We start from the raw sequence: 16,479 nt of genomic DNA on the forward strand, positions 1-16,479 counted from the left end.
GGAAGGAGAGGGGGAGGGGTGGAGAAGCAGATGGGCGCTTCTCCTGTGTGCCCTGGCCGAGAATTGAACCCGGGACTTCTGCACACCAGGCCGACGCTCTACCATTGAGCCAACCGGCCAGGGCCAATAGTTATGGGTTTTTCTCCAATAATATGATAATATGTTTAGTGCCATTTATAGATTTTCCTCATGTTAGATCACCCTTGCATTTCTCCTGCAACCATCTTGGTTTGGTATTTTTCTTTTTAATATTGAATTAATACTAAACTTCTAAATAAAGTCTTTTCATATTTCTAAGTGAGAAATTTGGAATCTGCTTTCATAGCATGTTTATTTTATATTAGGTTTTATGCTTGAAATGGTTACCCACAAATTATGCTCAAGATTTTTCAATGATGTGTTCTTTCAGATTTTTAATAGTCACGATCAACAAAAACCTATGTGTAAGTAGGTAATAAAGCATTTAAAACCAATTTTTAAACTCTTCAAAAATGTTTAACATTGAAATGGTATCTGACAGCTTTTCTTTTTGTTTCATTGACAAATATATTGTTAAAATTTCTTGTGATAATGTCATTAGATTTCATTAGTTGAACTCTTTTATATAAATTATTTCAAAATAATGATGAAGCTCTTATTTGCAGAACATGCATCCTTGTTAGAATCATCACCCCGCAGCTAGCTCGGACGCCGTTAAAAGGGCTCATCAGCTGAAAATGGATACAAGTATCTGATATTCCGGAAGACAGATTTTCAAGGCATCTACCTGGAGCTACACTACCTAGCAGCCCCTGCTTGGCCTTCCTGCACCCAACCCCACCCCAACTAGTCACAACTTGGCTGTGGATGGTTTTTCTTGGCAACTGGAACACAGACTCCTCAGCAGCTCCACAGGCCCCTTGTCCGCAGTGAGCAGAATACTGCAGAAACCGGCTACGGAAGAGGCTTTCCCAGTGATTGAGCTCCTCCTTGGCCCTGCTTAGCACGCTTACCACAGAGCAGTAACTGAGTGCTGGGTGTTACTCATTCATACTCACTACCTGCAGGTACGGGAAAGGGATTTGTCAGACCCTGTTTCACTAGGGGTCAACCTCTGAGGATCTCCACAGGAGGCTGCCATCGAAAGAGGCAGCCTGCCTAGGGTCTCCACCGCCCAGGTTCTCCATGGACACCTCCACGGCTAAGGGAATCAGTATCTCATTACCTACCTGTAATACACATATCAACTAGAAAATCCTGCCTCTTGCTATTTTTGTTTCGTTAACTCCATTTATTCATTCATTCGTCCATTCATTCATTTTTGGTAGGAAGAGTTTTAATTGCTGCTTCAATTCCTTAAAGCAGTTAGAGAACTATTTAAGATTTCCTTCTTGAGTCAGTTTTGTTAAGTTAAAGTTTTCTGGGAATTAATTTGGTCCATTTTGTCTGCGTTCTCAAATTTATTGGCATAAACTTCTCTTATTTTTTATTCTTTGCTGTATATAATCTGTAGTTATGAATCCTTTTTCTTTGCTGATATTGGTTATTTGTGCCTTCTCACTCTTTTTCTTGATCAACCTCACCAGAGGTTTGTCTATTTTGTTAGTCTTTTCAAAGAACCAACTTTTGGCTTTGTTGCTTCTCTCTATTGTATCTTTGTTTTCTATTTCTTTAATTTCTGCTCTTATCTTTTTTGATCTCCTTCCTTCTACATTTTTTGGTTTTATTCTGTTGTTCTTTTTCTGATTTCTTAAATTGGATACTGAGCTCATTAATTTCCAGCCTTCCTTGTTTTTTGATGTGTGCATTTAAGTATATAAATTGCCCTCTAAAAACTACTTTTCTATAAGTTCAGATATGTCATATTTTATTATTGGTTTGGGTTTTATTAATTTCAGCTCTTTGTTATTGAAATCTTTCTTAATTACATGACAGTAGAGAACGTGGTCTGTGGGATAACAACTCCGAACCTTATTGAGACTTGATTATGGCTTAGTGCGTGATCAATATTTTTGAATGTTTCCTATGTGCTTTATTTATTTACTTATTTATTTTTTTGTATTTTTTTGAAGTTGGAAACAGGGAGGCAGTCAGACAGACTCCCGCATGCTCCCGATCGGGATCCACCTGGCACGCCCACCAGAGGGTGATGCTCTGCCCATCTGGGGCGTTGCTCTGTTGCAACCAGGGCCATTCTAGCACCTGAGGCAGAGGCCACAGAGCCATCCTCAGCGCCTGGGCCATCTTTGCTCCAATGGAGCCTTGGCTGCGGGAGGGGAAGAGAGAGACAGAGAGGAAGGAGAGGGGGAGGGGTGGAGCAGATGGGCACTTCTTCTGGGTGCCCTGGCCGGGAATCGAACCCAGGACCCTTGCACGCCAGGCTGACGCTCTACCACTGAGCCATCCGGCCAGGGCTTCTATAAGCTTTATAAGAATATATGTTCTCTAATTGTTGAATACAGAGTTCTGTATATGTCAGTTATCAAGTTTGTTAATCGTATTGTTCAAATTTTCTATATACTGATTTTATTGGTCATAATATACAAATAATTGTAAGAGGTATGTTACTATTCAACTATGATGATGAATTTGTTTATTTTTCCATGTACTTTTCTTAATCTATATATTTTGAGAATATTTTATTAGAAATATTTAAGTTAAGAATTATTATATATTCCTGGTAAAGATGTAATGACCTTCTGTATTCCTGATAATGCATTTTTCCTTGAAGTCTATTTATCTTATATAATAGCACAAGCTTTTCTTCTTGTTAGGATTTATGTGATATATAATTTTCCATTCTTCTACTTTTCAACATTTTCATGCCTTTATGTTTTAATTGTATCTCTTGAGAATGGCATATAGCTGCACCTTTTTTTTAAAGCTAATCCAATGACCTGCTTTTCTTTGTGTGTGTGACAGAGACAGAGAGAGACAGTGATAGGGACAGACAGGAAGGGAGAGAGATGAGAAGCATCAATTCCTCATTACGGCACCCTAGTTGTTCATTGATTGCGTTCTCATATGTGCCTTGACCGGGGGACTACAGCAGACCGAGTGACGTGACCCCTTGCTCAAGCCAGCAACCTTGGGCTCAAGCTGGTGAGCCTTGCTCAAACCAGATGAGCCTGTGCTCAAGCTGGCGACCTCGGGTTCTGAACCTGGGTCCTCCGTGTCCCAGTCCGACATTCTATCCACTGTGCCACTGCCTGGTCAGGCTGATGATCTGCTTTTTAACGGGCAAGTTTAAACTGTTTATATTTGTTGTGATATATTTGGACTTGTTTCTACCATCATACTTTTTTATTTCTATTTCCTACCTCCATCTTTTCTAAACTTCATTCTTTTCTTGCTTGATTTTTTAGTTTTCATATTTGTTGTTTGCTTCTTATTTGATCTTTTTCCTCCCTACATTTGGAATTTACATTTTTTTCCTATTTTTTCTGTGGTTATTCTTGAAATTTTACCATACATGTTTAATTTATAAGTTCTAAAATTAAACAGTATTTTAACCTCCCTCTTGAAGAACACAGGAACCTTCCACTATAGACATTTATCTCTTGACCACATGCTCTTGTGTTGAGTTTGTTTGGTCTTTTTTTTTTTCTAATCTCATAAATTTTATATCATCGTTAGTATTTTTGTGTTTGGATTTACATGCATACATTCTTGCATCTGAGACCATCATTCTGGGATCATTTTCCTTCATTATGAATACAGTGTTTAGATTAGATGCTCTTGATTTTAAATTCTCTCAGTCTTTGTTATATGTAAATGTTGTTTTATCCTCATTCTTTAAAAGTAGTTTATTATAGGTATTTAGAAGTCTGCTATCAGACTAACTGCTGGTTTTTGTTTGTTTGTTTTTTAGTTTTAGATTTTATTCATTTTAGAGAGAGGAGACAGAGAGAGAGAGACAGAGAGAGAAGGTAGGGAGGAGCAGAAAGCATCAACTCCCATATGTGCCTTGACCAAGAAAGCCCGGGGTTTTGAACCGGCGACCTCAGTGTTCCAGGTCGATGCTTTTACCCACTGCGCCACCGCAGGTCAGGCTAACTGCTGGTTTTTGTAGATGTTTTTGTTTTCTTATATTCTGACTACCTTTAAGATCTTTTCTCTCTTTTTTGGGGGGGGGGAGGATGTGCAGGGGGCTCTTCAGTTTTATTTTAAGATGTTTAGGCATATATTTCTTTTTCATTCTATTTTGGAAATGTGCTTGCTTCATCCCTCTGGATTTTTTTTTCATAATTTCTAGAAAATTCTTCACCTTTCTTTATTTAAATGTTGCCTTCTCCCATTATTTATGTATTTTCTTTCTCAGAATCCAGTTATTCATATATTTTTTACCTCCTCGTTATCTCCTCCATATCTTGTAACATCATTCTGATATTTTCTGTCTCCTTGTCTTCCCTCACATCATTCTGGGAAATTTCTTCAGATATATCATGAATTTATATAAAAATATATACAGCACAGGATATATATCAGCTCAGACATAGCTGTTCAATCTGTCCACTGAGTTTTTTATTTACATTTTATACAATTTTTGTTCAACCAGTAATCACTGTTTGCCTAAGTATGACATTGTAAATATTGTTCACATCTAAGCCACATAGTATACTCTGACTATATATCCTTTGCTATATATATTTTTATTTTCCTATTAATTTTCTGGTTCTTTGCCTCATATTGTAATACCTATTAATAATTCTTCTCTGAAATTCTTTTTAAATTCTGTATCAGATGTTATCCCTTCTCCGCTCAAAATTCTCCCATGGTTCCCAGCTCCGTCAAAATAAAAGCCAGGCTCTCAGCATGCCCAAAAGGCTCTATACAGTCTGATCCCCTTCCCCCTCTCTGACTTCATTTCCTGTTGTTCTCACATCGCCCACTCTTCTCCGGTCACACTGGCCTCCTTGCTGTGATTCAAACATGTCAAGTACCCTCCCTCTTCAGAGGCTTTTTGTACATGTTGTTCTCACTGCCTGGAACCCTCTTCTTCCCAGGTATTCTGATGACTTGCCCACCCACGTTCAGTATGCTCAAATGCCACCTCCTTAGCAAAGCATTCCCTGACCGGCATATCTAAACTAGTTCTATTCACCAGCACTTTCTATCCCCTTTTCTTACGTTTTGTCTTATGATTTTCTAAAAAGCACTGATCACTGCCTGATATATTTTGTATTTATTGTGATTAGTGTTTGTCCCTCTCTAATAAACTGTAAGCTCCTCAAAGCAGGGATTTTTGTTTTGTTCACTGTTGTATCCCAGTGCCAAAAGCAGTGTATAATAATATTTAGCAGATGCTCAATAAATAATTGATGAATAAACTGAATGAATTAATTAATGTGAATGTTAGAGAAATGCTTTGAGAATGAGGCTAGGCATGAAGGCCTTTCAGGCCATGCCAAGGAGCTTAGATGTCATTGTTCAGAAGGGTGGGGGGCTATGAAGAAGTAGTGAGAATAACTCCTGAGTTCTCTCAAGAAGCAAGTTCAGCCCTGGCTGGTTTGCTCAATGGATAGAGCAACAGCCTGACATATGGACGTCCTGGGTTCAATTCCCCATCAGGACACACAGGAGAAGCGACCATCTGCTTCTCCACCCCTCCCTCTTCCCCTTCTCTTCCTTTTCCTCTCTCACAGCCAGTGGCTCTGTTCATTTGAGCACTTGCCCTGAGCTTCAGCTGGAGCATCAGCCAGAGCATTGGCCCTAGTGTCAGCCTGGGCGTGGAGAATAGTTTGGTTGGAGCGTGGCAGCCTCCGGCGCTAAAATAACTCAGTTGATTCCAGCATTGCCCCAGACGGGGTTGCTGGATGGATCCCAGTCAGGGCGCATGCAGGAGTCTGTCTTACTATCTCCCCTTTTCAAAAAAGAAAAAAAAAGTAAAGAAAAAAAGAAAGAAGCAAGTTCAGAGTTGGTAGGCTGGTGACAAAGCCCAGGGTTTTCTATGACCTGATCTATACCCTGGAGCTCATGAAGCTGGACCTGCCTCTGTCTCGAACTGCCCTCAAACTGCGCCTCTGTAATGCCTGCCTGTTATTTGGTGAAAAGCAAAGACCCAGTTCTCACTAAGCCTTCCGAGTCCAGTAGGATCCCCCTTTCTCCTGCCCTCTGAGGAACTGTTTTTTGATTCACAGACCAAAGAGATCACCTCATTACACATTTTCTGTGGTGCTTGGTGGGGGTGGGGTAAAGGAGCTGGTACAAAGCCTGGCACATAGTAAATGCTTTTTTTTTTAAGATAATAATATATTTACTTAGTGGATATACAACTGTTAAAATACATTTCCCTGAAGACTTCAGAAACACCAGTCGATGTCTGATGTAAGCGTAAAGAGGAAAGAGGCTCTGGGATGCCAGGTGTACCCACACACACCGGGTGCCTACCAATGCCTGTGTCTATGCCTTCCTCACCATCAGAACCCCAGTTTGGTTGAGGAAGCCCATTTCCCAGGCTCCCTTGCAGCTAGGGGTTTGTCCTAGGACACAGTCCTGGCCAATGCAGGCAGGAGTCCTTGAATGGGCTGTCCAGGAAAGCTCTTTAGAAAGGAGCAGCTCCGTGGGCACATATCTCTGTCTGTTGCTCTTCCTCTTCTTCCTGTCAGGAGGGATACCAGGGGTGATACTGGAGATAGGGCAGCCATCTTGGAACCATGAGGCACCTGCCCCGGGCTCCCCACAACACAACACCTCCAAGAGCCTCTGCGTCTGCATCTGCGTCAGCGTCAGCGGTGGAAGTCAAGCATCGTAAATGCTTTTATAATGATGGACACCACAGGAAAGTACGTTTTAGCTTTAAAAACTTTTTTCCCACTGTTAAGGCTGCAACAGACTGTGAAGATAGTCCTGACTTTTCCCCTGAGGTCCTTGTGGACTAGCATGGCTCCAATGTTTCTGCCTGTCCATGGCTGTTCGGATATTAATTTTGTTGTCTAACATATAACTTACTGCCATAGTTTTTTGTCACCCACTAATTTCATCAGAATGCCATCAATATATACAGGGCCCTATGGCACACCACTAGACATCTCCCTCTCCTGGCCAACATCAATTCATTAATCCTTACTAGTGTAATCCAACTAGCTATAAATTCAGTCGAACAAAATTATCCACCTATTATGTATCGGCCTCCTGCTCTGCACTGAGGACACAGAGCTGAACAAGGTATGTTCCCAGACACAGAACCAGAATTTCAGTGTGGCTTGTGCAGGAACAGTGGTGGGTACAATAGACTATGGCCCTGGTCGGCAAACCGTGGCTCATGAGCCACATGCAGCTCTTTGGTCCCTTGAGTGTGGCTCTTGCACAAAATACCACGTGCAGGTGCTACCTCGATAAGGAATGTACCTACCTATATAGTTTAAGTTTAAAAAATTTGGCTCTCAAAAGAAATTTCAATCGTTGTACTGTTGATACTTGGCTCTGTTGGCTAGTGAGTTTGCCGACCACTGGACTATGGGATCCCCTAAGAAAAATACAACCCACCTCGGGGCCAGGGAAGGTTTCTTAGAAGAGATGGCATATAAACTTAGTCTTAAAATGTGAGAAGTAGTCTTCTGGATGACAAACAAGGGGAGAAGACGGTAGTCCGTGAGCAAAGGCCCAAAGACAGAAAGCAGCATGGAGTACACCAACTTGCCTCATACTCACCGCTCGCCTGTCTGTGAGTTCATCCTAAAAGACTCGGGCACATACCCAAAGCCAAGCAGGAGTTTGTGGCCCCCCCCAATACGCTAATCTATTAATTCTTCAGAGGGGTAATGAGAAGTTGGACAGACATGACTGTCCATGATCTTGTTCACAGCGCTTTCAATGTCCCTGGCCATGGAGTTGATGTGACCTGTTTCCTTTAGACCAGGGGTCCCCAAACTTTTTACACAGGGGGCCAGTTCACTGTCCCTCAGACCATTGGAGGGCCAGACTATAAAAAAAACTATGAGCCCTGGCCGGTTGGCTCAGCGGTAGAGCGTCGGCCTAGCGTGCGGAGGACCCGGGTTTGATTCCCGGCCAGGGCACACAGGAGAAGCGCCCATTTGCTTCTCCACCCCTCCGCCATGCTTTCCTCTCTGTCTCTCTCTTCCCCTCCCGCAGCCAAGGCTCCATTGGAGCAAAGATGGCCCGGGCGCTGGGGATGGCTCTGTGGCCTCTGCCTCAGGCGCTAGAGTGGCTCTGGTCGCAACATGGCGACGCCCAGGATAGGCAGAGCATCGCCCCCTGGTGGGCAGAGCGTCGCCCCTGGTGGGCATGCCGGGTGGATCCTGGTCGGGCGCATGCGGGAGTCTGTCTGTCTCCCTGTTTCCAGCTTCAGAAAAATGAAAAAAAAAAACAAAAAAAAAACAAAAAACAAAAAAAAACTATGAACAAATCCCTATGCACACTGCACAGATCTTATTTTAAAGTAAAAAAATCAAAACGGGAACAAATACAATATTTAAAATAAAGAACAAGTAAATTTAAATCAACCAACTGACCAGTATTTCAATGGGAACTATGCTCCTCTCACTGACCACCAATGAAAGAGGTGCCCCTTCTGGAAGTGCGGTGGGGGCCGGATAAATGGCCTCAGGGGGCCGCATGTGGCCCGCGGGCCGTAGTTTGGGGACCCCTGCTTTAGACCTACCTAGGGCTGTGGTTCTGGAGGGTATGGAGTTTCCCTCAGCCCGACGTGTGGCGAGCTCCTTGTGGAGAGATGTTTCGCTGCCTTCCAACACCGGCCATGGTGTAGAGAAGCTCATCTTTCAAGGAATGGACACGGCCTGCCCATCTTGTCCTCAGACACTGGTGTTCATCTCCTCTTGGCTCCATTCACACCATAATACTCTAGGACAAGTGAGCTGTGGAGTCCAACAGGCCTGTTTTCAAAGCATGGTGCCCCTATGTCTTGGTTGTGTGACCTTAAAACCATCCTCTCTAAGCATCAGTTTTCTCAGTAACATGAGTCTAATGCCCACTTGGATGATTCTTGGAGCTGTTAAGAGTATTTGTAAAGTACCTGGCCTCTGGCCACCATTTACTGAACACCTACTGCTGTCCCTATTAAAGGGAGAACAGCCTAGCGGTTAAGAACACGAGCTGTGGGCCCTGGCCAGCTGGCTCAGCAGTAGAGCATCGGCCTGGCATGTGGAAGTCCCAGGTTCGATTTCTGGTCAGGACACACAGAAGGGACCATCTGCTTCTGCACTCCTACCCCCTCTTCCTCTCCGCAGCCATGGCTCCAATAGTTCGAGCAAGTTGGCCCTGGGTGCTGAGGATGGCCCCATGGCCTTGCCTCAGGCACTAAAATAGCTTGGTTGCAGAGCAATGGAACAGCATCCCTAGATGGGCAGAACATTGCCCGAGTGGAAGCATGCTGGGTAGATCCCAGGGGGTGTGCAGGTGGGGGTCTATCTCTCTGCCTCCCCACCTCTCATTTAATTTAAAAAAAAAAGAACATGAGCCAGACCAAACTCAATTTGAGATGGCAGCTAAACTACTTGCTAGTATTGTGACCTTGGTCAAGTTTCCTAACCACTTTTAGCTTTTGTTTTAACACTTGTAAAATGAGGTTAATGTGCCTATCTCAGAGTTGTGTATATTATTATAGCAATGTATTATATGTAAGGTGAGGGCCTTCACAGTCCTCAGGCCCCGCCCCAGCTTGCCCTCTCCAGAGACTCCCTTCCCCAGAGGACCTACCCTTTCCCAGCCTCCTCCTCTCTCTAAGATAGACAGGACTGAACTGCCCACTCAGAGTCACAGAGCCACCTTGTCATGGGAACTTTCTACTGTTAAACTACTCTTGCGCCTGACCTGTGATGGCGCAGTGGATAAAGCGTCAACCTGGAAACGCTGAGGTTGCTGGTTCAAAACCCTGGGCTTGCCTGGTCAAGACACATATGGGAGTTGATGCTTCCTGCTCCTCCCCCCTTCTCTCTCTCTCTCTCCCCCCCTCTCTATAATGAATAAATAAAATCTTTAAAAAAATGAAAAAAAAAAACAAAAACAGGCCCTGGCCGGTTGGCTCAGTGGTAGAGCATTGGCCTGGCGTGCAGGAGTCCCAGGTTCGATTCTCGGCCAGGGTACACAGGAGAAGCACCCATCTGCTTCTCCACCCCACCCCTCTCCTTCCTCTCTGTCTCTCTCTTCCCCTCCCGCAGCCAAGGCTCCACTGGAGCAAAGTTGGCCCAGGCACTGAGGATGGCTCTGTGGCCTCTGCCTCAGGCACTAGAATGGCTCTGGTTGCAACAGAGCAATGCTCCTGATGGGCAGAGTATTGCCCCCTGGTAGGCGTGCCAGGTGGATCCCGGTCGGCGCATGCAGGAGTCTGTCTGACTGCCTCCCCGTTTCCAACTTCAGAAAAAAAAAAAAAGACAAAGAAAAAAAAACTACTCTTGCATATCTGGAATTAGACCCAACATTTTCATGTTATATTAATTTTTTTCTACTCATCCTGGACTTGGTTTGCTAATAAATTGTTTAGGGTTTTCACATCGTTTGTCATCTACCCATTTGATCAAGATTTTAGTGGGCTCATCCAATAAATAAATAAATTTTCTAGGAATTAGTCCACTTCATCTAACTTTAAAATTAATTGTAGCCTTATTTTAAATTTCTGCTATATATTTTACATTGCTTATATTATTTACTTGTGCCTTTTTTCTTTTTCCTTGATTAGTCTATCCAGAGATTTTTTTTTTAGTGGTTTGTCTTGAAATCTTGCCATACATATTTAAAACGTTCAACATTATAATCCCCTAAACAAATAACATAAGGGCTTTATAAAACATAGTCTCCCAATTTACGTATTGTTGTCTACTATTTTAGTTCTTTCTTTTCTTTTTTTTTTTGTTTTTTGTTTGTATTTTTCTGAAGTTGGAAATGGGGAGGCAGTCAGACAGACTCCCGCATGCGCCCGACCGGGATCCACCCAGCATGCCAACCAGGGGGCGATGCTCTGCCCATCTGGGGTGTTACTCTGTTGCAACCAGGGCCATTCTAGCACCTGAGGCAGAGGCCACGGAGCCATCCTCAGCACCTGGGCCAACTTTGCTCCAATGGAGCCTTGGCTGCGGGAGGGGAAGAGAGAGACAGAGAGGAAGGAGAGGGGGAGGGGTGGAGAAGCAGATGGGTGCTTCTCCTGTGTGCCCTGGCCGGGAATCGAACCCGGGACTCCTGCACGCCTACCACAATGCTATACCACTGAACCAACCGGCCAGGGCAGTTCTTTCTTTTCTAAGGAAGTCATTGACATACAAACAAAATAGGTATTAATATTATTTTATGCAGACAGCATTTGTTTAATTTTAAATACTTGTTTACTATTTTATTTGTTCACCTTTTTATACCGCAGACCTCATTTTTTTGGGATGATTTTCTTTCTGGAAATACATACTTAGGAAGACCCTTTGGAGCATATGTCTTAACAGGAAACTGATTCAACCTATATTTATCTGTAAATACCTTTATTTCACTCTATTCTTAAAAGATAGGTTTGCTGGGTACTCAATTCTAAATTAGCCTTCTAAATAAGTTACTCTCTTTCGCTTAATAATTAGAAGATATTATGGCAGTGTCTTCTGGTTTCCATTATTGCTGTTGAGAAGTCTGCTGCCATCTAGTTGTTTGTTTTTATGTTTTTTTTTGCTGGGTTTTTTTTTACAGAGACAGAGACAGAGTCAGAGAGAGGGACAGATAGGGACAGACAGGCAGGAATGGAGAGAGATGAGAAGCATCAATCATCAGTTTTTCGTTGCGACACCTTAGTTGTTCATTGATTGCTTTCTCATATGTGCCTTGACCGTGGGGCTACAGGCAGGCCGAGCCAGCAACCTTGAGTCCAAGCTGGTGAGCTTTGCTCAAACCAGATGAGCACACGCTCAAGCTGGAAATCTTGGGGTCTCGAACCTGGGTCATCCGCATCCCAGTCCGACGCTCTCTCCACTGCGCCACCACCTGGTCGGGCGTGGGTTTTTTTGTTTGTTTGTTTTGTTTTGTTTTTTGTAGGTGTTCTTTTTTCTCTGGCTGTTTTGAGGAGCCTTCTTTGATTATTGTTTGACTCTAAGAGCATTTTGTTGTTGTTGTTCTCTGAATGTTTCTGTTTGTAGCTTCCTGATCTTGCTTCATAAATGCTTTTTTTTTATTTGTTAATCTGAGGACAATAAGTGGGTTTTTTTTACTGTGCTATTTTTCTTGCATAGTTTTTTTTTTAATCTTTTTAACAAGTGAGAGGAGGGGAGATAGAGAGGTAGACTCCTGCATGCGCCCTATCCAGGATCCATCTTGGGTCATGCTTGCAACTGAGCTATTTTGAGCACCTGAGGTAGAGGCTCCACAGAGCCATCGTCAGCACCCAGGGTGATGTGCTCAAACCAATCAAGCCATGGCTGTGGGATGGGAAGAGAGAGGGAGAAAGAGAGAGAGACGAGGGGGTCGAGAAGCAGATGGCCACTTCTCCTGTGTGTCTTGACCAGGAATCAAACCTGGGACATCCACATGCCGGGCCAATGCTCTACCACTGAACCAACCAGCCAGGGCTCATAGTTTTGTTTCCAAATACATATATTTGGTTGTCAATATCAGTGAGAAACTCTCACTGATGCCAGATTTGGCCAAAGGCACCACAGATACAAAAGATATAACATATTCTGAAGCCTCAGGGTTTGTATAGATAGTGGGGATGAGGAGGACAGGGCTTTTCTACTAATGTGCAAGCATGGGTCAGTGCTACACTGTACATGAGAGCAGGGTAGTGCAGTGGACTCTGGAAATAGACTGCTTGGCTTCAAATCCAAGATCTGCCAGTTCATCGCTGGGCAAGTCACTTCAGCTCCACAGTTCTTTAGTTTTATCTTCGGTAATAAAGACAATAACAATAGCACTTATTTCACAGAGTGATTAAGGATATTAAATATGTTAATATATACTGCTCACAAAAATTAGGGGATACTGTATCGCTTCATATTCATTTTGAAATATCCCCTGATTTTTGTGAGAAGTATAAATAACGTGTTTAGAATAGGGTCTGGCATTAAGTAAGCCCTCTATATGTATTTGTTGTTAGCATTTTTACTTTTGTACTGACGGGATTGAAAGGAAAAGAGTTTCTGCAGTGCCATGCAGAAAGCACAGAGGAAGTCCATCCTGCCCTGTGTCTTCTCCCAATATCTTGGAAACAAAAGCCAATTATTATTATTTTTTTGTATTTTTCTGAAGTTGGAAACGGGGAGAGACAGTCAGACAGACTCCCACATGCGCCTAACTGGGATCCACCCGGCACGCCCACCAGGGACAACGCTCTGCCCACCAGGGGGCGATGCTCTGCCCCTCCGGGGCGTCGCTCTGCCACGACCAGAGCCACTCTAGCGCCTGGGGCAGAGGCCAAGGAGCCATCCCCAGCGCCCGGGCCATCTTTGCTCCAATGGAGCCTCGGCTGCGGGAGGGGAAGAGAGAGACAGAGAGGAAGGAGGGGGTGGAGAAGCAAATGGGCGCTTATCCTATGTGCCCTGGCTGGGAATCGAACCCGGGTCCCCCGCACGCCAGGCCGACGCTCTACTGCTGAGCCAACCGGCCAGGGCCAACAAAAACCAATTATAATCTCTATTCTAAATTCCCTTGGGTCCTTTCTGAGTTTGGAAAAAGTCCCAGCCTCAATAACCATCGCAGACATAATTCATATGATCATTGCAATAAATGCAGAAAAGCATTTGACAAAATTACATACCTTGTTCCTGATTTTAAAAAAGAAAATACCTCTTGGCAAACTAGGAGTAGAAAGGAACTTCTTTGAGCTGACATACGAAAAGCCCACAGCTAACATATTTAGTGGTGAAGAACTAAACGTTCCCCATCTCTACCAAGATCAGAGACAAGACAGGAAGGACTGCTGTCACCGCTTCCATTCAGCATTGTACTGAAGGTTCTTGTCAGTTCAATCAGGTAACAAAAGGAAATAAAATGCATCCAGACTGGTAAGGATGAAGGAAAACTGTATTTGAAGATGACATGATTATTTAAGTAGAAAATCCAATTAAATCTACCAAAAACAACAGCAACAACACCACTACAACTAACAAGTAAATCCAGCAAGTTGCAAGAAGCAAGATCAATATGCACCAAACAATTGTATATATCAACTGTGTGTAACAATGAAAATTGGCCATAGAAAATTTTTTTAATTCCAGATGTAATAACATCTAAAAATGTGAATTAAGAATAAACCTGGCAAAAATAAATCTGATAAGGTGACCCTAAAATTTATATGGAAATAATAGTGCTTTACACAGTTTGGAAGCCCGGGTTAAGGGCTTTCCACAGAGTCAGGACTATCGGTGGAGCCCACATAGGAAGGAAAAACAGTAGGGAGGGAGACTCCACAAACAGGCTGCAAAGTATATGTACAAACAATTTCCTGAAGTAAAAAACCCAAAAAGCTAACAGGCATAAAAAAATGCTCAACGTGGAATCATAGACATGACCCTATGGTCTCTGGCTTGAAGCCCAAGGTTGTTGGCTTGAGCCCCAGGTCACTGGCTTGAGCAAGGGGTCACTGGCTCGGCTGTAGCCCCCTGCTCAAGGCACATATGAGAAGTCAATCAATGAACAATTAAAGTGCCGCAACTATGAGTTGATGCTTCTCATCTCTCTCCCTTCCTTTCTGTCATCATCAAAAGATGCTCAAACGCATTTGTTATCAGAAAAATACACAATAAAACTACAATGAGATTTCACTTTAGATCTTATCAATGAGCAAAATTTTAAAAAGTTGAATCATGCCAAGCCCTGTAACAGGAATGCGGTGGGCACAGGGAGCCCCGTGACCACTCCAGAGATGAATGTGGCAGTGTGTAGTTCAGTGCAGTCTCCCCATGGACCCTCTGAAGAAGTTCTCACACAGATCCAGAAAGCATCATGTAGGAAAATGTTGATTATGGTGTGGTGTGCAACAGTGGGGAGTTAGAGACATTTTGGGTGCCCATCACCAGGGGAGTGCACAGAGAAATAGCAAGGGACGCACTCTGTAGTCAGCCTTCCAGCACTTAGATCAGTGAGTGAAATGTACACACAGTAACACTGATGATCTTTAGCAGATAGCACTGAGCGAAAAAGAATAAGCTGTATACAAAACACTATTCACAGAACTTACAAATGCATGCTTATACACACCAGATAAAGAACTCAAACAAGGCCCTGGCCGGTTGGCTCAGTGGTAGAGCATCGGCCTGGTGTGCGGAAGTCCCGGGTTCGATTCACAGCCAGGGCACACAGGAGAAGCGCCCATCTGCTTCTTCACCCCTCCCCCTCTCCTTCCTCTCTGTCTCTCTCTTCCCCTCCCGCAGCCGAGGCTCCATTGGAGCAAAGATGGCCCGGGCGCTGGGGATGGCTCCTTGGCCTCTGTCCCAGGCGCTAGAGTGGCTCTGGTCGCAACAGAGCGACGCCCCGGAGGGGCAAAGCATCACCCCTTGGTGGGCAGAGCGTTGCCCCTGGTGGGCGTGCCGGGTGGATCCCGGTCGGGCGCATGCGGGAGTCTGACTGTCTCTCCCCATTTCCAGCTTCAGAAAAATAAAAAAAAAATAAAAAAAAATAAAAAACTCAAACAAAAGGATATAAGTTAAACATATTCAAAAACATACTTATATGGCAGAGCTTGGGGAGGGATGATAATGTGGATAATGTGGAATAAGCAGAACACGAAAGGGAGAAAGAAAAAATAAAGTGTATATTCCCCTGTCTTAGGTCAACCATTCCATGATAGTCATCTTTTAGTACCTGTTCTTCGCTAAGGAGGAAACAGCCCCACCTGTCATCTGCTGACCTGATGACAGAATGCCCAGGTGAGCCTGCCTCACAGTGTCTGTACTTGGCTAACCTTGATCACGCGCGGCCGAAGCTCCTGCAAGCCCTCCATTAAAGCACTGCAGCAGCCTGGACCGCGGAGGGACACGCATTCCGCCCCACAGAAGTTATCCGCTGTCATCTACTCTTGGCGGGCAGGGGGTTGGGGGTATTATAAGTAGACAGAGGGGCCCACTCCTTATCAAACCGCACTGTTACCAGACAGCTCATTCCTGGTCCACACAATAGTCCTGCAGGTGCACTGACTGTGGGAGCCTCGTGTTTATTTCCCTGGACTCACATATGACCTCACCCACTGACTTCCCCAGAAGCAGTGCTCCTGAAGCCTTTGGGAAGCTGAAGCCAGACTAGGACTGAGAAACTCTGTTCAGCTGCTTGTCTCCTGGTCTTCACCTAAGAGTAACTTCAGTAACCAGTAGGGTGTGTGCTTGCTACTCAGGTTTTCAAAACAAAACCATTGGAGAGGGTTGGAAATGGGAGTGGAGAATGAGAGATGGAATCGATGAGTGAATAAAATATATACATTCTACTTATCAAAGAATAATGTGACCATGGAGAATAGTTTCCTCTTCCTTCTGCACTTGAATATTGAATGCGATAAATAAGCTGAGTTTCATGAAATCAAATTGGTCCAAAACCAATAGGTGCAAAGCCAAATCGCATGAC

The 16,479-nt window shown here is 43.9% G+C and overlaps 1 protein-coding gene and 1 long non-coding RNA gene across 2 annotated transcripts in view; both read left to right on the plus strand.

The window, feature by feature from the left end:
• The window catches only part of LOC136317299 (uncharacterized), a 62,348-nt gene extending 60,968 nt beyond the window's left edge, over nucleotides 1-1,380 (plus strand). The window contains exon 3 of the long non-coding RNA XR_010727853.1: nucleotides 645-1,380. This is a non-coding gene — a long non-coding RNA (uncharacterized lncRNA). The remainder of the gene's footprint in view (nucleotides 1-644) is intronic.
• A 114-nt stretch (nucleotides 1,381-1,494) lies between these two features.
• On the plus strand, nucleotides 1,495-2,184 carry KANTR (KANTR integral membrane protein). Its single transcript, XM_066250262.1, has one exon. It carries the CDS (start codon nucleotides 1,495-1,497, stop codon nucleotides 1,723-1,725), a length of 231 nt encoding a protein of 76 aa, XP_066106359.1. The 3' UTR covers nucleotides 1,726-2,184.
• Nucleotides 2,185-16,479: the final 14,295 nt, after the last annotated feature.

The sequence above is a fragment of the Saccopteryx bilineata genome, chromosome X, assembly GCF_036850765.1.
Source record: "Saccopteryx bilineata isolate mSacBil1 chromosome X, mSacBil1_pri_phased_curated, whole genome shotgun sequence".
In the NCBI taxonomy this organism is placed as follows: domain Eukaryota; kingdom Metazoa; phylum Chordata; class Mammalia; order Chiroptera; family Emballonuridae; genus Saccopteryx; species Saccopteryx bilineata.

What these genes read in the sequence shown, in the direction of transcription:
- KANTR (XM_066250262.1), top strand. Translation starts at nt 1,495, where the DNA reads ATGAATCCTTTTTCTTTGCTGATATTGGTTATTTGTGCCTTCTCACTC.